The sequence below is a fragment of the Vulpes lagopus genome, chromosome 3 (assembly GCF_018345385.1).
Source record: "Vulpes lagopus strain Blue_001 chromosome 3, ASM1834538v1, whole genome shotgun sequence".
Lineage (NCBI taxonomy): Eukaryota > Metazoa > Chordata > Mammalia > Carnivora > Canidae > Vulpes > Vulpes lagopus.
The window spans coordinates 97,478,414-97,499,553 of NC_054826.1; the positions used below are offsets into that span (position 1 = coordinate 97,478,414).

General features: G+C 56.0%; 3 protein-coding genes across 7 annotated transcripts; 2 read left to right on the forward strand and 1 right to left on the reverse strand.

Moving 5' to 3' along the window:
* Positions 1-1,587: 1,587 nt before the first annotated feature.
* ACHE (acetylcholinesterase (Cartwright blood group)) lies at positions 1,588-7,467 on the forward strand. 4 transcript variants are annotated; one of them, XM_041748101.1, is made up of 5 exons: positions 1,588-1,711; positions 3,348-4,431; positions 4,813-5,297; positions 6,071-6,240; positions 7,123-7,467. In XM_041748101.1, the coding sequence occupies exons 2-5, from the start codon at positions 3,373-3,375 to the stop codon at positions 7,242-7,244; spliced, it is 1,836 nt and encodes a 611-aa protein (XP_041604035.1). In that variant the 5' UTR covers positions 1,588-1,711; positions 3,348-3,372; the 3' UTR covers positions 7,245-7,467. The 4 variants fall into 4 exon arrangements, with proteins under 4 accessions (XP_041604035.1, XP_041604034.1, XP_041604037.1 ...); XM_041748100.1 differs by having other exon boundaries at positions 1,591-1,711; positions 3,351-4,431; XM_041748103.1 differs by lacking the exon at positions 1,588-1,711 and adding an exon at positions 2,301-3,046.
* Positions 7,468-7,510: 43 nt separating this feature from the next.
* UFSP1 (UFM1 specific peptidase 1 (inactive)) lies at positions 7,511-8,657 on the forward strand. The gene has a single exon (XM_041748107.1). The coding sequence runs from the start codon at positions 7,810-7,812 to the stop codon at positions 8,536-8,538; it is 729 nt and encodes a 242-aa protein (XP_041604041.1). The 5' UTR covers positions 7,511-7,809; the 3' UTR covers positions 8,539-8,657.
* A 48-nt stretch (positions 8,658-8,705) lies between these two features.
* Positions 8,706-20,997, reverse strand: SRRT (serrate, RNA effector molecule). 2 transcript variants are annotated; one of them, XM_041748099.1, is made up of 20 exons: positions 20,701-20,997; positions 20,294-20,433; positions 16,461-16,589; positions 16,061-16,207; positions 15,615-15,803; positions 13,558-13,727; positions 13,242-13,426; positions 12,958-13,056; positions 12,756-12,873; positions 12,410-12,567; positions 11,667-11,728; positions 11,486-11,564; positions 11,045-11,233; positions 10,557-10,730; positions 10,313-10,466; positions 9,833-10,026; positions 9,512-9,668; positions 9,228-9,317; positions 8,987-9,110; positions 8,706-8,898 (listed from the first exon to the last, which is right to left on the reverse strand). In XM_041748099.1, the coding sequence occupies exons 2-20, from the start codon at positions 20,413-20,415 to the stop codon at positions 8,823-8,825; spliced, it is 2,616 nt and encodes an 871-aa protein (XP_041604033.1). In that variant the 5' UTR covers positions 20,416-20,433; positions 20,701-20,997; the 3' UTR covers positions 8,706-8,822. The 2 variants fall into 2 exon arrangements, with proteins under 2 accessions (XP_041604033.1, XP_041604032.1); XM_041748098.1 differs by having other exon boundaries at positions 9,228-9,329; positions 20,701-20,995.
* Positions 20,998-21,140: the final 143 nt, after the last annotated feature.

Here is a 21,140-nt window from a genome sequence, read left to right on the forward strand (position 1 = left end):
GGAGCTCTCCACCAGTGGGTCCAGGACGTTGAAATCCGGATGCAGGGAACCTCGGTGTCCTCGCGGGGCATCCGGGTTGCCTGAAGCCGGAAGGGCGGAAACGGTGGGCACAGACTGTGTGAGGCTCGACTCCGCCAGCCCGAACCCGGTCCCCGTCTCTGAGGCCCGAAGCGGCTCCCTTCGGCGCCACCTGGCGGCCGTCGCGCGCGAGCGGAGAGGGGACCCAGCGCGGGTCCACGCGCCTGTGGGGGCCAGTTCCCGCCGAGCGGGAGGGCTGGGGGCGCCCAGCTTGGGGAGCCGGGACCGCGCGGAACGGGGCGGGGAAGCTCTCTGGATTCGGGCGGACCCCACGACCCCCGCCGAGACCCGAGAAGACCCGGGGACGCCGGCCTCTAGCTGCAGCCCACCGGCGGCGGCCGCGGGGCGCCCGAGTCAACGTGCGCGCGCCCGCACGCCCCACGCAGCATCCCGCACCGCCGCGCGCGCGCACGCACGCCCCGAAGCTGGCCCGCGCAGGCCCGTCTCCACGCAGCGGGCTGTGGGCGCCTGAGCCCCGGGTTCCCGGAGTGCGAGGCCGTTCCGAGGGGCGTACTCGTGCGGGCACACCGCTGCACGCTTTTCCACTGTCACCTCGGGCGTGGGGACACCGCCACGGTCGCACTGTTCCCATGGGTGACCCCCTGGAGGGCGGGTCGTGGGGGTCCGTGCGGCCCAGGCCCCTCGGAACAGGCTGGGGGCTTCCCGGGCCAGGCCGCTCCCACCTGCCGGCCGCAGCGGCCAATGAGAGCCTGGTCTGGTGATGTCATGCCCCGACCGGACCCTGGTGACGAAAGTCCCAGCTCACCCGTCAGGGAACCAGTGCAAACCCACCCGCGGGGGTTCCGGAAGTTTCCACTGCGGCAGCGGAGTGCGGCCTCACCCCGGAGCCTTGCGCGTGCCACCACGTCTCGCCTTCTGGGGTGTCCCCGAGTCACCTCTCCCTTGCCCCGGGGGTCTTCTTCCGTGGGGCCCTCCTTCATGCCCATTAGTGCTCTCACGTCCTCGTCTTCATTCCCACAGGTGTGCCCTCATCCCCCAGGAGAGCCCCACGTCACCCTTTCTCCGCCAGTACCACTCGGACCCTCAGGGGTCCTCAGCCACACTTTCACGTGCCGGTCCTCCCAGGCCACCCTCGCTGTGTCGTGGCCAAGGATGCTCACTTATTGGGCCCCTGGTCCTGACTGAGGCTGTCAGGGTGGCCCAGTGTGTGTGTCCGTCCGTCTGTGAATGTCGGTCACCGTTTGTCTGGAGCTGTCACTTGCCCGCGACTGGCCGTCTGCGTGTCTGTCTCCGCGGCTTCTGTCCGTCTGTCACTGTGAGTGTCTGCTCTGCCGCTGCGGGTCTTTCGGTCGTGTCACCGTGTGTCTGTCCTTCAGGCGGCGTCTGTCACCGGAGTCCGTCCGGGCCCCGGGGTCTCTGGGTCTCGGCTGGGACGGAGGGAGAGGGAGGGGAGGTGGCAGCCCGGGGAGGCGGGGAGGGGCGGGGGCGGAGACAGTGGGCGGGGGCGGGGGCGGGGGCGGGCGGGGGCGGGCGGGGGCGCCGTGCGGCCCGGAGGGGTGTGTGCGGGGGGCCGGAGGCGGCGGCTGTCAGAGTCGGCTCAGCCTGCGCCGGGGAACATCGGCCGCCTCCAGCTCCCGGCGCGGCCCGGCCCGGCCCGGCTCGGCCGCCTCAGGTGAGTCTCCCGCCCCGGCCGGGACCCTCCCCCGGCCCGCCGCCCACTCCGCGTCCGGGAAAATGTGCGCTCCTGGAGGGATCCGGGCCCCCAAACGGGACGCCCACCGCGCCCCCGGGCCTGCCCAGCGACGCCCCCCGCCGCCCCACACTCATCCTTAACTCTTGCCTCGCCGCCGCATACTTAACGGTCGCCTGCGCGGGAGCCGGCACCCTGCGGGGCCATCGAGAGCCTCTGCTCTCGAATTCCTGCGGGGACCCCGAGTGCCCCTTCCCCCGCCCGCCCCCAAGTCCGGGGCCACTGGAAGACGCCCCCTGCTCGGGGCGGAACCCGAGCTGCGCAGGTTGCTGGCGCCAGGCTGGCTCCCCTCCCTGCAGATCCCGCAACCCCAGCGCCCCTGCGTAGCGCCCGGCCGAAGCCCCCTCGGAGGCCCAGGCGTCCCCCTCCCACGGGGACTCCGTCCCTATTTTGGGGAAAGGGGAGGCTCAGCGGAAGCCCCGAGTTATAATTAGCCGCACTCGGGTTTCCTAGTTAATCCCCACCACCACCACCACCACCACCACCACCACCACCACCACCACCCCAGCCTCAGGGCGGCGGGTTGGCCGGGTGAGAGGTGACCGCCGCGCGAGGGGGGAGTTCCGACCCGGGGAATTTTGATCCCTTGGCTGGAGACGCCGGAACCGCAGCAGCTGCTGCCCCAAAATAGCGCCCTCGCCCCTGCGGCCGGGGATCTCCTGAGCTCGGAGGACGCAGGCGCCTCGGTTCGCCCTCCAGACCCCTCCGCAATGCCCGCGAGCCTCCAGACCCCCGCCCCGAGTTCCCGGCTCCCGGACTCGGGGCGGGGAGCGCCTTCCTTGTCTCGGTCTCTACTGCCCCCCGCTGGCGGCAGCGTGCCCCGGCAGCATCGGATGGATGGGGGACTCGAGTCCTGGGGGACTGGGGCTGGCGAGCCTAATCTCTAAGACTAGGCAAGGCGAGTGCGTAGCTAACCAGTACCCACGGGTACCGGCGCCCCATGCCAGACAGTGGAGGAGGAGAGGCAGGGTGGGGCAGAGTGTGCAGTCAGCAGGATTTGGGGTGCCCCGGGGCCTGTAGCTCCCACACCCTTGAATGCCCAACCCACTCTCTAGGGCCCCCCCATTCCCCCACCCCGACCCGGCCAACTCAGGAGAGGCTGCGCCTTCACGCCACCGCGAGCTTCCCCATCGGCGCCTCCGTCAGTGAGGGCCCCGCCCCTGACGGGTAGCTTGTGTGTGGATTGCGGCCTCTGGTGCGGGTGTCCGCACTGCTCTGGCTGGGCCCAACCCAGTCCACCCAGCTGGAGCTTAGGAGGTGAGAGTGATGGGCCCTCTGTGAGGCAGGGGAAGGGATCACCTGGCAGGCCTCGTCTCTCTTCCCTTCGTTCTCTCACTCCTCTGTCTGGGTGGTGTGTGTGTGCTGGATGTCTGTCCCTTCTTGCTTCTCCCTGTCTCCCTGTGTCCTTGTCTCTGCCCGTCTCCCTCCCTCCATTTCTCTCCCCTCTCCCAACCTGCCCCACCTCCTCTGCAGCTCAGTGATAACCCCTGGTCAAGAGTGTTACCTAATCTCCCTCCTGGCAGCCTCAGGCCTTCACCCTCTGCCTTTCTTTCTCCAGCAGACGCCTGCCTGCCCTGGCAGCCATGAGGCCCCCCTGGTGTCCCCTGCACACGCCCTCCCCGGCTTCCCCAATCCTTCTCCTCCTCCTCTTCCTCTTGGGAGGAGGGGCAGAGGCTGAGGACCCAGAGCTGCTGGTAACAGTGCGTGGGGGCCGGCTGCGGGGCATCCGCCTAATGGCCCCCGGGGGCCCTGTCTCTGCTTTTCTGGGCATCCCCTTCGCAGAGCCACCTGTGGGCCCCCGTCGCTTTCTGCCACCAGAGCCCAAGCGGCCCTGGTCAGGGGTGCTGGACGCCACAGCCTTCCAAAGCGTCTGCTACCAATATGTGGACACCTTATACCCTGGCTTTGAGGGCACTGAGATGTGGAACCCCAACCGTGAGCTGAGTGAAGACTGCCTCTACCTCAATGTGTGGACACCATACCCCCGGCCTGCATCACCCACCCCTGTCCTCGTCTGGATCTATGGGGGTGGCTTCTACAGTGGCGCCTCCTCCCTGGACGTATATGATGGCCGCTTCCTGGCCCAGGCTGAGGGGACCGTGCTGGTGTCCATGAACTACCGGGTGGGAGCCTTTGGCTTCTTGGCCCTGCCAGGGAGCCGGGAGGCCCCAGGCAACGTGGGTCTACTGGATCAGAGGCTGGCACTGCAGTGGGTGCAGGAGAATGTGGCCACCTTCGGGGGCGACCCAAGGGCAGTGACTGTGTTCGGGGAAAGCGCTGGTGCGGCCTCAGTGGGCATGCACCTGCTGTCCCCTCCCAGCCGGGGCCTGTTCCACAGGGCTGTGCTGCAGAGTGGAGCACCCAACGGCCCTTGGGCCACAGTGGGTGTGGGAGAGGCCCGCCGCAGGGCCACACTGCTGGCACGCCTGGTGGGCTGTCCCCCAGGGGGGGCCGGTGGCAATGACACAGAGCTGGTCGCCTGCCTGAGGACACGGCCAGCTCAGGACCTGGTGGACCACGAGTGGCACGTGCTGCCTCAGGAAAGTGTCTTCCGCTTCTCTTTCGTGCCTGTGGTGGATGGTGACTTCCTCAGTGACACCCCGGAGGCCCTCATCAGTGCTGGAGACTTCCACGGGCTGCAGGTGACTAGTGGCTGGAAGGGGTGAAGCTGGTTCCTCTAGGCTTGTTCTCCCCCACACAGCCCAGCCCCTACTCCCCCACCCCCACCCCGGGACCCAGGCCCAGGCAAAAAGGCTTCTTGAGATCCAACTCCCAAAGGCCAGGGCTCCTGGCCCCATGGCCGCCCCCTCCTCCCTGAGAGCTCAGATCCCAGGGTGGTCAGTGGGGCAGAGAGAAAAGGAAACATGGGCACATTTTCTTTCTCTCTGTCCCTTCCCCAACCTCATACTCTCTTCCTCCGTGGTGCTGGGGTCTATAACTATTGATCTCTCTGGCTCTTTGTTCATCTGTTTCTGTCTGCCTGTCTGTCTGTGCCCCCCCATCTCTCTATCCTGTCCTCCCAGGTGCTGGTGGGTGTGGTGAAGGATGAGGGCTCCTATTTTCTGGTTTACGGGGCCCCAGGCTTCAGCAAAGACAACGAATCTCTCATCAGCCGGGCCCAGTTCCTGGCTGGGGTGCGGGTCGGGGTCCCCCAGGCGAGTGACCTAGCTGCCGAGGCTGTGGTCCTGCATTACACAGACTGGCTGCACCCTGAGGACCCGGCACGCCTGAGAGAGGCCATGAGTGATGTGGTGGGTGACCACAACGTCGTGTGCCCCGTGGCCCAGCTGGCTGGACGCCTGGCTGCCCAGGGGGCTCGGGTCTATGCCTACGTCTTTGAACATCGCTCGTCCACGCTCTCCTGGCCCCTCTGGATGGGGGTGCCCCACGGCTACGAGATCGAGTTCATCTTTGGGCTCCCTCTGGAACCCTCGCTAAACTATACCGCCGAAGAGAGAACCTTTGCCCAGCGACTGATGAGATACTGGGCCAACTTCGCCCGCACAGGGTCAGCAGTACTGAGGGGAGGAGGGCCTCCAGGAGCCAGAGAAGCAAGAGCAGAGGGGACAGAGAGAGAGGAAGACAAACAGGCAGACTGAAGGGGCCAGAGAGGGAGGGAAACGTTCACAAAAGAAAGGAGACAAAGAGGGAGACAGAATGACCAAGAGATATTGGAGAGGAAAGCAGGATGGCAAGTCCGGAAGAGACAAGGACAGAAAGGGAGGGAAGCAGAGCAAAGAGAGACAGGGAGACAAAGGAGTTATCACAGTACTTTGGGGCTTAAACTGTAGAGAGCTGGGTCTGGTTGGGCCAGTGGTGATTTTATTAGACATGACATGCACACATGCATATATATGTATTCACACACCAGTTTACCTGTCCGAAAAAGGGGACCATAAATCCGACATCACGTGGGTGTTGTCAGATGCAAACAAGATGTTTGTAGAGCTAGAACTGAGCCCGCTTACAGAGTAAGGGCTCATAAATCCTAGTGATGCTTTAGATGGGAGAAACAAAGACAAAGGTGGAGCAGTAAAGCCCAGGGAAAGGCAGAAAGAGGGAGAGCAAGAGGAAGGGGATGGCTCCAGACGATGGGGGATCCGGGAGACCAGAAAGAGGGGTTAACGAGGTGGGAAGCAAGGGATGCGTTCTCCCGGGAGCCTAAGAGGGCACGGGTCAAGAAACAGCCTGCCTCTTTCCTGCTCTCCGTCTCCAGTCCACAGTCCCAAGGGAGGGCGGGGCCGGCTTGCTGGAGGCTAAGCCTTCCCTTTCCTTTCGAAGGGACCCCAATGACCCCCGGGACCCCAAAGTCCCGCAGTGGCCACCGTACACGGCGGGAGCGCAGCAGTACGTGAGCTTGAACCTCCGGCCGCTGGAGGTGCGCCGGGGGCTGCGCGCCCAAGCCTGCGCCTTCTGGAACCGCTTCCTACCCAAATTGCTCAGCGCCACCGGTAGGCAGGGGCCAGCGGGCAGGACGGGCGGAGGGCAGAAAAGGGGCGCAAACAGAGAGGGGAGTGGGAGCTGGCCGGTGTAACCCGTCTTTTCCCAAACTCCCCCCCCCCCCCCCCCCCCACCGCCGCCAGCCTCGAAGGCTCCCAGCACCTGCTCAGGCCCCGCCCACGGGGAGGCAGCCCGGAGGTCCAGGCCCGGCCTTCCCCTGCCCCTTCTCCTCTTCTTCCACCTCTCCGGGCTCCTGCGGCTGTGACCATGGCCACTTACCCCTCCGGCCTCAGGGGCCCCTCCTCTAATGAGTGGTCGGACAGTGGGCAAGGGTTCTACTCAGGGATCTCCGACCCAAAGCACCCTCCCTCCTCAAACCGAGAAACTCAAATTGGCCAGGGCTGGGAGGGGGTGGTGACCTATGACTCGTCTCAGGGACCCACACGCCTTTGTTGTTGAAATGGAAACGAAAAAGCCAATTTTCTTTTTTATAAAATTATTTGGAGCCTGAGCCTGGTGTTGGGGGGGGAGAGGGAGGGCCGGGAGCTCGATAGCACCCCCTAGTGGAGCTGTAACAGCCAACCATTTCTGTCTCTTCTTTTCCCCACCAATCCACGGATCCTCCGCCTTCTGATCCTTTCTGTCCCCCTGTCTTCCGGTCATTTCCTCCTCCCCCCACCTTCCTTCCCGCCATCCTTCTCTGGCTCCGCCCCCACTCTCATCCCTCCTCTGGTCTTTCGTCTTTCGCGTATTTCTCCGATCCTATGTCCACCATCCTCGGTACCCTCCTGCATTCTCCTTGTATCCTCCTGCACTGATATCCCCCACCATGTACGTTCCCCGCTCTTCCCCTTGTCCTCCTCCAACCCACTTGCTGGGCGCCCTGGCTGCAGACACGCTGGACGAGGCGGAGCGCCAGTGGAAGGCCGAGTTCCACCGCTGGAGCTCCTACATGGTGCACTGGAAGAACCAGTTTGACCATTACAGCAAGCAGGATCGCTGCTCAGACCTGTGACCCAGACGGGACCCCCACGTCTTACCGCCCTGCTCGCCCCGCCCGGCCCCCTAGCTGTATATACTTATCTAAGGGCCGGGATATAACACAGAGGAGCCCTAGACCCTGTCCACCCTCCCCACCGATTATCCCCGGAGGCTCCCCGTCCTCTGCATGTCTCGGGCCGAGCCCCTCCCCCGCGGTGCCTTCGCCCCTCTGGGCCGCCAATAAACTGTTACAGCCACAGCAGTATGCGCAACTAGGGAGCGAGGAGCGGGCCGCAAACCTCGGGGCTGAGTAGACGGAGGGGCGGGTGCGAGAGCCAGCCAGACTTGCCGATCTCGGTAGCCGGGCGGAGCGTGCCGGCTCCCAGCACCCAGCCCCGCCCCGGCCCTGCCCGCCTCAGGAGGCGGAGCTCGCGCCAGCGCAGTAGCGACGGAGGCGCGGTGTGCATTGTGGGAGCCTGGAGGGCGGCGTCTTCCACGAGGCTGCGGCTCGCACTTCTGTGGCTGCTGGAGACCGGGCGAGCGTCCCCGTAGCCCGCGCGCCGGTCCTGCCTGCGGCTAGCTCAAGACCGCGAGACGAGATGCGGGAGCCGGAGTCCCATCCGAGCCGCCAGGACGACGCGTCCGTTGGGCCTCCCTCCCCGCCGCCTGCCCTGAAGCCCCTGAAGGACGTCCACCTGGGCCTAGCCCCGCCGGACCGCGGGCCCGCTCGCCTGGCCCTCCTCTCGGGCCACTACCTTTACTATCATTACGGCTGCGACGGCCTGGATGACCGGGGCTGGGGCTGCGGCTACCGCACTCTGCAGACGCTGTGCTCGTGGCCAGAGGGCTGGTCCGTGCGCGTGCCCGGGCTGGCCGCCGTGCAGGCGGCCCTGGAAGACATGGGCGACAAGCCCCCCGGGTTCCGGGGTTCCCAGAGCTGGATCGGTTGTGTAGAAGCCAGCCTCTGCCTCGACTACTTCGGAGGGCCCCAGGGGCGCCTGTGTCACATACCCCGTGGAGCAGGGCTTCAGGAAGAACTGGAGAAGCTCTACTCCCACTTCGCAGGGGGTGGGGGGCCTGTGATGGTTGGGGGAGATGCGGATGCACAATCCAAGGCCTTGCTGGGAGTCTGCCTGGGACCAAGCACGGAAGCCTATGTTCTGGTATTGGACCCTCACTTCTGGGGTGATCCAAAAAGTCCCAGTGAACTACAGGCGGGTGGCTGGGTGGGATGGAGAGAAGTGGGCACAGCCTTTGACCCCAACTCCTTCTACAACCTGTGTTTGACGAGCCGCAATTCCCAAAATCAACAGCATGCCCTGGACTGAGGCTAGGGTCCCAGAAGAGAGATAGTCTCTGGCCCCAAACACACTCACCTATCCCCTTTTCTCAAAGATAAAAAAGCTTGCCTGGGTCCTTGGAATCAATAAAGTGGTGAAGCTCATAATCATGGCCCCAGCCAATCTTTGGGAGAATTTGGGGAGGTATAAATCAATCACTATGGAAGTGCTTTTATTGGCAGTAGGGTTGGACATACAAAAAAATTCTCAGCTGGATGGGATGAGGCAGTCACAATTCTAGACGATACCAGGAGTGAGGAAAAGTAAATGGGTCAAAAGAAGTCCACATCATCTGGAGCATCCAGGTCACGGTATTCCACAATGGCCCGTGGGTCTCCTCGGACCATCCTGTGAGATACAAAAGAGGTAAGATGGGAGGAGAGTTGAGGCTCTCTGAAGGGGGCAAGGAAGTCTGAACATCTTAGCTCATGCTCACCTATTCCGAGGCTTCCCAGGATAACCTTGACCTCGGAAGGCATCATAGTTCCCTCGGCCAGCACCATAGGGGGCATGAGGGTATGGAGGCCCTCCCGTGGGGACTGCAGGGCGTACAGCACCAGCTATGAAAGAGACCAGTATTGAGCTGAAACCTGTGACCTCAACTCTACCTGGGTTCAGCTTCCTTTCTCCCAGCCCTCAGTCACTAATAAGCCCTTTCACATCTCCCCTATACTTACCTCCATACCCCAAGATGGGGGGCCGGGGCTGACCATAGGGCATCAGGCCCTGGGGAGTCTGGTGCGGGTAGGGGAGTCCCGGGGTCAGGCCTGGGGGGAGTACAACATGGACAGGAACATGAATTACTGCGGGAGGGGGAGATGGGGAATGACAACTGGCTTTTAGAAACACTTCCCGAGAGTGGGATAGAAAGTTTTCAGAGAATCCCAGGATATAAGAACCAGGAGTCCTTCAATAGTCAAAGGAGAGGGAATGTGGCAGACCCTCATGGATCGTATCTTACTCTGGGCAGGGCCAGGTGGCTGGGCTGGCTTGATCTCAGGCAGAGCTGGGCGCTTGGCATCAGTGAGAAAGTTGTTAAAAAATGCCACTTCCTTCTTCACTTCCTCAATCTTTTCTGCATGCTTGTTGAAGATATGTTTGCGTACAAACTCAGGGCCCTGGGTAAAGAAAGAGGATCAGAGCAGAGCAACCAATGTGGAAGGGATAATTAACCTCCCAGCCCACCATTTCCAGAGCCAATTTGACCCCAGGCCTGAGGAGGCTTCCTGGCTCAACCCCCTCCACCCACACTTCTAACACACAACTCCCTAACATCCCAGACCTTGAATTTCTTGCCACTGAGAGGGCATAGCCACTTATCCTTGCCCAGTTCCTGGGTGTTAGAGGTGACAAACTTTTCCACTTCCTGCTCAGGGTCTTTGCGACCCATCTTCTGAGCCTCTTCCTCGGAAAGAGATTCCCGTACACTCAGCAATGGAGTCAGCTTCTCCTCAAACGTCTTCTGCCACTCTAGCACTGTGGTTTGGGAACACAGAACAGTGGGGTGGAGAAGGGAATTAGGAGCAAGAAACAAGGAAGGGATAAGGGGTGCCTGCCTGGCTGGCTCAGTCGGAGCATGTGACTCTTGATCTCAGGACTGTGAGTTTTAGCCCCACCTTGGGTTATAAAGATTACTTTAAATTCTAAGGGGAAAAAAAAGAGGGTGGTTAAGGCACTGTTACCAGAACAGATCTAAGACCAGAGGCAGCCGAGAAGAAAGAGAAACCAAAGAGAATCAGAAATGGGGAAGCTGGGAGCCCACCTTCTCCATGACTGATGCGGTTGGGCGGCATAGGCCCCCGAACATGGATGATGCCACAGCGGTTGGGCATTTCATCCTCATTGGGGTATTCGCAAGTGTTGTAATAATCCAAGGAATGCACAATGCGCAAATAGAGAAGGAGTTTGTCCAAAACCTGAGGGAAATAAAAATCTGAGTTCACCATACTCTTCTAACCCCCTTGCTGCCCCAAGCCAGGGCCCTGCCCGCCTGCTCTTGCTGGCACCTTGATCAGTTTTTCATCTCGCTCCACATTGATCTCTGCTGGGTTCCCTTCCTTAGGGGGTTCCTCAGGGGGAGCCCCCCCACTGCTCCCCAGCAGCTCCTCCTCCTCCGCACTCACTTCTTCAATCAGATAGTCAGTGATATTCTTCAAGATTGGGTTCTGGGAGGGCAGACTCTAAGAGAGAGAAAGAAGAATGGCAAGTGAAGCAGAGAAAACTCTTGAGGCAGGTAGCCCAGGAAGCTAAAGCAGAAAGGAATCCAGGGTTCACTTGGCCTGTTAACACTGCTTCATTATTTATCTTTTATTTATTCTATCCTAGCCAATAAACCATAACTAATGTCAGTCCATTCTGTTAGAAGCTGGAGGATCTGCGCAGAGAGTATAAGAACTGGGGATCAATGCTACAAGACACTGACAAAACCAGAGGTGCCTATCACAGACGATATGGTATCGGCTGCTTTTAAAAAAGTTCCATGGGAGTCACTGACTGTTGGCAGAGGAGGTGTCCCAGGCTCAGAGGCCCAGAGCTGGGTCCTGTCATCCAGCGTGTGGATCAGCTTGGCGGCCAGTTTGATGTCGTTGCGCACTATCTGCTTGTGCTGGGTGATGCCATTGATGTTGCGGACTCGACGGGTCAGGTCTCTGTTCACACCAGGGCTCAGCTCACACTCCCGGAGCTAGAGGGAACACAAAGCTCACCAAACTTGCCCGAGAAGCAGCAGCTCAAGGGACTAGCCCTAGTCCCTTGTGACTAGAACATGAGCTCCCCAAGAACATGGACCAGGAGGGTCTTATCAGGGACAGCACCTAGGCCAGACACCAGTACACAGTTAATGTGAGCAGACTGAACAGATGGGTGGGAGCACAACAAATGAATCAAAGAAAAATCGGGTGGCGTACATTACAGAGAACCCAGTCCCAGCACTTACTCGGATATTCTGCAAGTTCCAACAGATCTCTTTGATGTTAACACTGCGGTCAAAGGTGACCCAGCCACGGCGGAAAAACCTACAGAAGAAACGGTCAGCATAACCCTGGGATACTGGCCATTAGCCTCCCCCTGTACCTATTTCCAAGGTATACAGGGTCACTCTCGTCTCCATTCCTCACCTCCTCTCAGGCTGGGGCTCTGACAGTGCCACACGCATGAAGCCTGGGTATCTTTTACAAAGCTGGAAAAACAGAGGAACAGAAACCCCAATGAGTAATTCAGCGTTTCTCACTTCTTCCAATCCCTGTGTCCTCAGAACCCTGAGAAATGCCTGTGAATCTTTCCTCAAGTAAGGAAAAACCAATAAAAGGCTTAATAATAAAAGCACTTGGGATGCCTGGGTGGCTCAGCTGTTGAGCACCTGCCTTTGGCTCAGCGTGTGATCCCAGGATCCAGGACTGAGTCCCATATCTGCCTCCTTGTGGGGAGCCTGCTTCTCGCTCTGCCTGTGTCTCTGCCTCTCTCTCTTTCTCATGAATAAATAAAATCTTTAAAAAAATAATAACCATAAAAGCACTTAAGGGACGCCTGTGTGACTCAGCAGTTGGGCATCTGCCTTCTGCTCAGGGTGTGATCCCGGGGTTCTGGGATCAGGTCCCACATCTGGCTCCCTGCAGGAAGCCTGCTTCTCCCTCTATCTTCTGCCTGTCTCTCATTAATAAATTTTTAAAGAGTAAAAGCACTTAGAAGCAAATGGTATAATTGAGGGCCAGCCCACAAAGGGCCCACGAGAAGAGGCTTCCCTTTTAGAGAAATGAGTGTTAGAAGCAGAACCATATTATCTTCCCCCCGCCTCACCAGCTCCCCTTCCCTATTACCAAATATGCCATTCCTGCTGCCAGTACCGCTTTTCCCCACTCACAGAAATGATCTCGGCTCGAGAGATGTTGGGTGCGATGTTGCGCATAAAGAGGGAGCAAGTTTTATGGAGAGGCCGAGGTTTACATTCCAACCCAGGAGTGTCCTTAGGCTTCTCTCTGTCTTCTTCTTTGGGCTTCTCCTTTTCTTTTAGTGCCTCTTCTATGCAGGAAGTGTTGGAAGTTGGTGAATATTTATTGTTGATTTTGGAGGGGAAGAAAGAAGTGGTGCAACTCCCCCCACCCCCACCCCCATGTCCCAAAGGCCGGCCCTTATCAATTTTGCCCACTCCCACCTCCCCTACCCCTATTCAATAGGAGGAGAATGGACTAAAAGAAGATAAAACCTACCAGACTCCTCCTTCTCTTCCTCAGCTTGGCCACTCTCGGACTCGGACTCGGACTCTGACACGCTACCTTCATCAAAGCTGTCATCACCACTGTGCTTCCTGTTCCGCTTCTTGCTAGTCTATGAGAGCCACAGCAAGAGGAGGGGAGTCAGATAACCAGGACCCGGGATCTGACAATGACCGCCTGGCAAGAGATACCCTACCTTTTTGGCATCTTTCTCAGAGTCATCTTTCTTCTCTTCCTTGTCCCCATCACCCTCAGATTTCTTAGTTTTGTCATCATTAGAACTGTCATTTTCAGCCTGCAGGTACAGACAATCCCGGGCATGTCCATCTCCCCTTCAACCTTTATCAGAGGGCCCCCTCCCTAGCCCTCCACCTCTCCTGGACCCAGCACACAACCCACCAGGCCCCCTGACCACTGAAGTTGCACCTTCCTCCTTCCTAGGAACTCAGAGGCAGCACCCAATGAGCCCAGCACTCTGACCTGTTTGCCGTCTTCTTTCTTGTCATCCTTATCATTGGCCTTGCGCTCTCCATCCCCCAGGCCTGGTCCAGCCCGGCCTTCCTCTTTTTTACTGGGCTCTCCCGGCTTTCCTGCCTGCTCTTCCTCCTCCTCCTGCTCCAGGATGCGCAGATCATTCTCTGTCCCTCCTTCCATCTTAATCACAGCTACCAACAAAGGGAGCAGAGGTCACAATCCAAGGGTCCTGGCCTTCAGCCTCTTGCTGATCAACTGACTTCTATTTCCAAACCAAGATCTTGGGTCACCAGACACCCTCTTCCCCTCCCAATCCACATACCTGCATCCAGCATCTTGACGATGGCATCAGCTTTGTCTATGTCCAGGAGAAGATTATCAAACCAGCCACTCTCCATAAGGGACAGGAATACCCTCAGTCGGTTTTGCAGGGCCCCCCGGGCCTCCTGCCGACGCTTCCCCACCTCATCTGGGTGGTACTTAGACCGAAACCTGGGAAGGAAGTAGGGAGGGAAGAGACAAAATAGTCACTGGATGCCAGGGCCAGGACATGGAGAGGGGCCCAGGCAAGTCAGGGCTTAGCCCCCATCCTCTCACACCCACAAAAAACCATGAAAGCAGAAAGACTGGGGAGAAGGGTACACTAGAACCACCCAATACCCCCAAAAGGAACCAGAGGTTATGCTCTGAGAAGATTTGGGGGAGAGCCAGGAACTAAGAGCTCTGGATTTGGGAAAAGCCATGACTAAAGGGGAAGGCCAGGGTTAGAGAGGCAGAATGATTGCCCTGTGTCTCTGGGAAACACTAACTTAAAACTGTAGTTTCCCAAAGCTTCCAAGAGGAAGGCTAAGGAAATAGTAGATCCCAGAGAACCTCCCTCTCCTTGCCAACCCAAGAGCTAGTCATTAAAAGGACTGCTCCCACCAACTCCCTCCATCCCTAGGTGAAGACAGAGGGAAACCTGAAATGCACCGACAGGAAAAGCCAAAAAAGGCAGAGAAGTTTTCTCCCCCCTTGGGAAGAAAAGCAGATGGTGAAGGGACAGGGAAAGATCAAAGGGAGAAACTGAAGTGCCCTTATAACCTCAGGTACTGCCCACAGGGAGAGAGAAAGAGAAAGAGAGAGAGAGGGAGAGAGAGAGAGAGAGAGGAAAGGGGTGCAGGATTAGGGTGGAGCATGGAAAGGAAACATTTAAAATAGGACCTTGAGTGGGTAAAAACAAAAGAAATGAAGAGTATGAGAAAAACAGAAAGGGAAAGTGTGAAAAAGTCCCAGAAATTGAAAACAAAGGGGAAAACTAAAGGCCAAAGAAAATGGGAAAAAAAAAAAAAAAAAAACAGAGGAAACAAGTGTTAGGCAAAGAGCAAGTACAGGGACCAAGAAAGAATGAAAGGTACATGAGAGAACAAGACCAAGACACGGAGAAAGAAGAAAGAGAGGACAGTGACAGACAAAACAGAACCACAAGTTGAGCGTGAGAGGAAAGGAAAGCCGCAGGCATCACCTCCAGGATCTTTACCTTGGCCGCTTGGTCAAACAGAGCTCAAGATTTAACTAGCCGCGCCCAGGGCCCATGCTGGCAGGTGGGCCACCGGCTGGCTCCTGGCTGGGGCGTCCCGGCCCAGATGCCTCACCCCCGCGGGACTCCGCGGTGGGGGCCCTGACTGACTAGCTGCCTGAGCAATCACATTCAGCTAAACCGCTGCATTGTGCACAGCAGTGCCCTGCCTGTCTGCCTGGCCGGGGCAGCGCAGCTCAGCCCAGGGGGCTCATGTATGGGCTGGGTATGGTGGGGGTGGAGGTGGGTTTGCTCCGAGCTCCGTCGATGAGCGGGTGTAGTTCCCAGTTCTGGCTCTTTTCAAGGAGGAGGAGCAGAAAGAGGATGAGGAGGAGGAGGAGCAGGAAGGGGGGAAAAGATGGTTGATTAAAATTAAAACATCCACAAAAGGAAAAAAACTAAAATTCTTTTTCTGTCAAATGACCCTGAGATCTTTGCTTTTTCTTGTCTGGATTCACTCGTTGCTTTTGGGAGAACACCACAGCCACACAGGGTCCCGGCGATCAGGGATGACAATGACCCAATACCAGCAAGTGGGAAGCAGTCTGTCTGCTGCCCCAAGGGAACAGGTGGCTCTGGCCAGCTGCCTGGAGGTGTCCCACTCACTGAGGACAGAGGGGAAGCAAGGTGGGGTGGGAGGCCGTGGCAGACGTTGAAGTGAGGAGGAGAACCCATCAGCAAATGCTGTTGTACTTCCCATCCCCCACCCCCAGGAAGTTCTGGATTGGGGAAAATGGGAAGAGGACAGGGCTGCAGGCTCCACTGGCGGGGCCAGGGAAAACATGCTAGGCAACAGACAGCAGGAAAACAGGGGCACTCACCACTCCTCATCTTTATGAGCCAAAAAGAAATCCTGCATCTGCTGCCTTCGAAAATCCAGCTTATAGTCATTATAGCGCTTTACAGCCTCTGTCTCATCCACAGAGTCATCCAATGACAGAAGAAATTCCTTGAAGGTCTTCATCACCGGTGGTGGCACACCCAAGTCAATCTCTGCGATGCTGCCCAGCCTGGGGGGGGCCCGGTCAGGAAGTCTTGGTTGTGGGGGAAGAGGGTGGGGGGATGGGGGGGCCAAGGTAGCCAGCTGCCCCCTTCCTTTGCTCACCATGGACACCACCCCCGGCACCAACTGCCACCCCCCTACATAGGCACTCCTTTTTGTACCTAACCCGCTCCCTGGCTCCAGCCACGGTCTTTGGCAACCCCAATCCATCCCCCAAACCGAACATCTCCCTTTTCCCAAGAACCCCAGAACCCAGGTCTTTACCTGGCCTGGATAGGCAGAACATGGTGCTGCATGATGTGGACGTCTGGGTGGCCCCAGGGCTGAGGGGGGCCATAAGTAGGGCCCCCACCCCCCCCAGCATAGGGCATCTCATAGCCACTGTGGTATGGGTCAGAGCTGTGCTCATCCCTGAGGGTGAGGGACACAAAAGTCAGACAGAGAAGAGAATCATGTCTCCAGAGCACGAAGGAGGATGGGGCAGAGGAAGGGGAATATGCAATGTGGTCTCTCACCCAAGGGTTTAAAGATCAAAAAAAGATGGGTTTACATGAAGTCCGAGAAAAGGAAATGACAAAGTCCTCAACGGAAGTGAAGAAAGAGAGCCAGGACCAGGTGGAACTGAGGCTAAGGAGAGAAGCCAGAGAAACTGTTGCCACCTCACCAGTCTCGCCTCATGCGCTTCTGTGGAGGACTGAGCTCATGGCGCGGAGGAGAAAAGCGCTCTCTCCGATTCCGGTCATAGTCCCGATATTCACCCCGACTGCGGCGCTCTCGGCCACGGTCCCACTCTCTGGCAATAAGAATGAGTAACAGTAAGAAGATACAGCTGGTCATGCTCCTGCACAGGCCCTTCCTCTCCTGAGACACCAAACTAAAAGCCTACAATTATAAAATTATTCTCTAAACAGAAAAAGACTCTTACAATCCCCAACTAGCCAGCCACGGCCACCTCAAATTCAACATCTTAGAACAGAGCTACTACTTCTACCACTTCGAGCCCAAGCTTGCTTCCCTCCTCTGGTTTTCCCAAGAGCGAGGATATCAACCATAACCAGATATCTAACTTATCAAGTGTCACTCTCACTATTCCTGTGGGCTATTGGCTTGTTAATCCTCTGCCTCAGAGCCTAAGCTGTTCTCTTACTTGCCCTGTCCACAGACTGCCCCCATCTGGGTGCCCTGACCCTAGTCATTTCTCCTTTAACTATAGCATCTGGTGCACTCATCTATGGTCCCTACCACTTCTGTCAAAGTGATCGTTCTCAAACACAAATATCATCATGCCATGCCCTTCCTTGCTAAATGCCAGTATACAACACTGTTCAAAACCTTGGTTCCTGCTGTCATTCCAGTCCCTCCACCAGTTACCAGCCACCACCATTCCAACCTTAACCAAATAAAGAACATCCTTTGCTATGGCCCAATGGTTTTCAAACTTCTGGTCTTGGGACTGCCACCCCCACCTCACATCCTTTAAAATTACTGCAGGGCGCCTGGGTGGCTCAGTGGTTGACCATCTGTCTTTGGCTCAGGCCATGATCCTGGAGTCCTGGGATGAGTCCCACACATCAGGCACCCCCAGAGGGGGCCTGCTTCTCCCTCTGCCTATGTCTCTGCCTCTGTGTCCCTCATGAATAATTTTTTTTAAAAAACCTACTAATTTTAAACTCCTATATCAACACAAATTATATCTTTTCTATAAAAAAAAATCTATTCCAAAAAAACTTTCTTTTAATGAGAAAAGTGACATTGTTTTTTACATTTATCAAATCCTCTTAAGGCCTAACTTAATACAAACAGCTGAATTCTCATATTCTACATTCATCTGTTGTAGTATGTTGTTTGGTTAAAAAATATAAAGAAAATCTAGCCTCACAGATACACAACTGGAAAAGGATATATTTTCATCAACAGTCTTTTGAGGTACCTGGGGATATTCTTTGATACTACCCAAGATATGACGAGAGTTTTTTTGTTTTTGTTTTTTTAAGATATTATGTATTCATGAGAGACATGCAGAGAGAGAGAGGCTGAGACATAGGCAGATGGAGAAGCAGGCTCCCGGCAGGGTCCCGGCCAGACTCATACCAGGACCCCAGCATCATGACCTGAGCCAAAGGCAGACGCTCAACCACTGCGCCACCCAGGCTTCCCAACAAGTTTCTTAAAGGCAAATTGCAGCACTGAATCTGAGTATCAGTGAACGTTCTGTGCTCCACTACATTTAAATGCATTGTTCCAACTTTGCTCTTTGAGTGGCTCTTGACCTTTCTCATTATACAGTATCAAAATATATTCGTTCATATCACTACCTATCTCATCAAAAGAGTCTTAAAGTAATAAGCAGCTGTCAAAATCACAGGTACAAGTTTTCCAAAATTCTAGTTTTCACTGGAAAGTTCCACTTCCTCACTAGCAACAAAACAATTTTCTTTGGAGTAATAGAGTCTTAGCCTGTTTCCAAGAAAATATCGAATACCCATATAGAATTAACAGTTTGGGGACACCTGGGTGGCTTAACGGTTGAGTGCCTGCCTTCAGCTCAGGGGTTGGTCCCAGAGTCCTGGGATAGAGTCCCACATCGGGCTCCCTACATGGAGCCTGCTTCTCCCTCTGCCTGTGTTTCTGCATCTCTGCGTGTCTCTCATGAATAAATAAATAAAATCTTAAAAAAAAAAAAAAAAAAACCACTGTACTCCCAAATGTGATATAAGTGCTCTATGCATACTTCCTATTCATCATGTGTATCCAACTTAATAAAATTTAAAAATTGTACTGCTTCATTAAGGACATTAGGTGAAACCAGCTTTTTTTTCTTTTTAAACTGCTTGTGTCACTGCCTTAATTTGTACTAAGACACCCACCAGCAGTTTTCCCACCAATACTATGACATCAACAATGCAAATGTCAATACAGTGAAAAAAATACTACCTTAAAGCTGCTATAAAATTAGTTCTAGAGGCACCTGGCTGGCTCAGTGGTTGCACATCTGCCTTTGGCTCAGGTTGTAATCCCAGGGTCCTGGGATGAGTCCGGCATCAGGCTCCCCACAGGGAGCCAGCTTCTCCCTCTGCCTAGGTCTCTGCCTCTCTCTGTTTCTCTAATGAATAAATAAAACCTTAAAAAAAAAAAAAATACCAGTTCTAACATCGCAGATATTTAGTCTGTGGACCACATTTCTGTGTATGAGTTCCAAATGCTCCATTTTGCTGGCATTTGGTACTATCATGGTTTTAAGTTTTCGTACTTAATTACTTTTTCTTTGGAGGAGGAAGGGGCAATGAGAGAGGGAGAGAATCTTAAGCAGGCTCCAAGAACAACATGGAGCCCAGTGCTCATTGTAACACTGAGATCATGACCTGAGCCAAAATAAAGAGTCTGATGCTTAACAGACTGAGCTGGGGGGAGGGGGGGGGGCCTGAGAACCACTACCAAAAAAAATTAAATAAATAAAAATTAGAATACTGGCTCCTTTCTGCACACGATATTATGTCCCCAAATCCAAAGTGTTCACTCCACCGTGCCTGGGGGAATTCCTAGTCATCTTTCCAAGTGTCACCTTCCTCTCATGCTCTTTGACATATCACCTCCACCACTACTTCCCTCCCTTTGATTTACTCCTTCAACACTTAACCACCTTTATGACGATCTCTCATACATACTCAACTGCAGCACACCCAAGGCCATTTTGCCCCCCACTCCAAGCCCTAAACTATAAATTATCTAATCATGATAGCCACTTCTTACCCATCTTCGCAATTCAGAACACTTGATTTTTTTTCTCTCTTAGAAAACATCAAGGGAAAAAAGTGCCACATAATCTCCACAGTGAAGAAATACATTGGCTATACAGATTGAATGCTTTACTGAACTCATTTTTCAAAATATTCTGTAATGTTTCCAAATCAAGTGCCATCAGCACTGATATTGCTGATATTTGTGATGTCTTTTCAATTAAAAAAAAAAAATCTTCCAGTTTTTCTGATCTTGATTAGTTCATCGGAAACACCTTAAGGATATTTAACTCAAGAACATCCCAGAAAGCTAATGACTAGCTGAGTCAAACCTAATCAATTAACTTAATCTTACCTGTCCAACAAACACTTTCTGACTTTATGGAAGACAACCACAAGAAATATAACCATATTCTGCCGGGAAACAGGTCTGGCCTGACAATCTCTCCAGTGGAGTCAACTCTAAGACATTACTTTCTCTGAATCAACCTTTTAGATGTATAACTTACAAACAATAAAACGCATGTATCTTAAATACAGATATAAATATTACTTTTTCCCAAACTCTGTTAGGTCTATTGCTTTGACCTTGTGAACATTTCAAAAATGGAGCCACATCTAGCTCTTTAACCAACAGCGAAACGGTCAAGTATAAACGACTGCATGCGGTTCGCCCTATAAAACTAACAAAGGCGATGATGCAATGAGAATGGAGTGCCACAGAACGGGGCAAGGGGGCAAAACCAAGAAAAAGTCTTACCGGTCATTCCAATCATCCCCTCGACGTCTTTCATCTCTTTCCCGAGAACGGTCGTAGTCGCTGCGCTCCCTTCTGAACTTGTCCCTGCGCCTTCGGTCATACTCGTCATCGCTGTCACCCATGGCGCGCTCTGAGGGGACCTGGAGCCCGGACATGGGTGGTCAGGGTGCGGAACAATGACGAGGGGAGAAAGGCTCCGGAGCCGCTCAGGAGCAGCACGCCCGCCTCCCCCCGCAAAGGCCAGCCTTCCGCTGTCCGCGCCATGCTGAGCTCGCCGCCCGCACAGGTGGACCGCCCCCGCACTCCACTGGCGCCCGGGGTCTCCCAGCCCACGCCCGCCGGCCGCCCGAACCCGCTCCCGCCCTGCCGCTGCAGCCCCGGCTCTCCAGGCCCCGCCCCTCCCCCACCTGGGAGCGGTCGCGGCCGTTAGCCTCGCGCTCCCGCAGGCTCGTTTTCCAGGAGACTTGGGCCTGCCTCTTGCTTCGCGCGCGCGACGAGGGCGGCGCGGACGGCGAGAGGGAGACGCGGGGCTCTCAGCGAGGAGGCCAAGGAGACGAAGAGAAAGTGGGACAGCCGAGGATGGGCGGTAGGCGCGCGCCGCTCGCGCAGCGCCTGCGTCACCGGCGGAACGAGGCCCCAACCACAAGCTACTCCCCCGCGACCTGAACTGGAACTTAAAGCGCAGGCAGAGCGAGAGGCTGGTAGCCCTGGGGGATGATGGGAAGGGGGCGGGAACTCGGAAGTCTCGCGCGCTTTCAGGGACGAAAACTGCGCCGACGGGAGGGATTACGGAAGCCTAGACGGACCAAACGAGGCCTCGGAAGGGCGGTAGGGCCCCTGGGCGTAA

What these genes read in the sequence shown, in the direction of transcription:
- SRRT (XM_041748098.1), bottom strand. Translation starts at nt 20,415, where the DNA reads ATGGGTGACAGCGATGACGAGTATGACCGAAGGCGCAGGGACAAGTTC. An exon ending in GGGGATGATTGGAATGACCG is followed by an intron (nt 16,590 to 20,293) that starts GTAAGACTTTTT and finishes TCTTATTGCCAG; the next exon opens with AGAGTGGGACCGTGGCCGAG. An exon ending in GGAACTTGCAGAATATCCGA is followed by an intron (nt 11,234 to 11,485) that starts GTAAGTGCTGGG and finishes TGTTCCCTCTAG; the next exon opens with CTCCGGGAGTGTGAGCTGAG.
- UFSP1 (XM_041748107.1), top strand. Translation starts at nt 7,810, where the DNA reads ATGCGGGAGCCGGAGTCCCATCCGAGCCGCCAGGACGACGCGTCCGTT.
- ACHE (XM_041748101.1), top strand. Translation starts at nt 3,373, where the DNA reads ATGAGGCCCCCCTGGTGTCCCCTGCACACGCCCTCCCCGGCTTCCCCA. An exon ending in GAGACTTCCACGGGCTGCAG is followed by an intron (nt 4,432 to 4,812) that starts GTGACTAGTGGC and finishes CTGTCCTCCCAG; the next exon opens with GTGCTGGTGGGTGTGGTGAA. An exon ending in CAAATTGCTCAGCGCCACCG is followed by an intron (nt 6,241 to 7,122) that starts GTAGGCAGGGGC and finishes CCCTGGCTGCAG; the next exon opens with ACACGCTGGACGAGGCGGAG.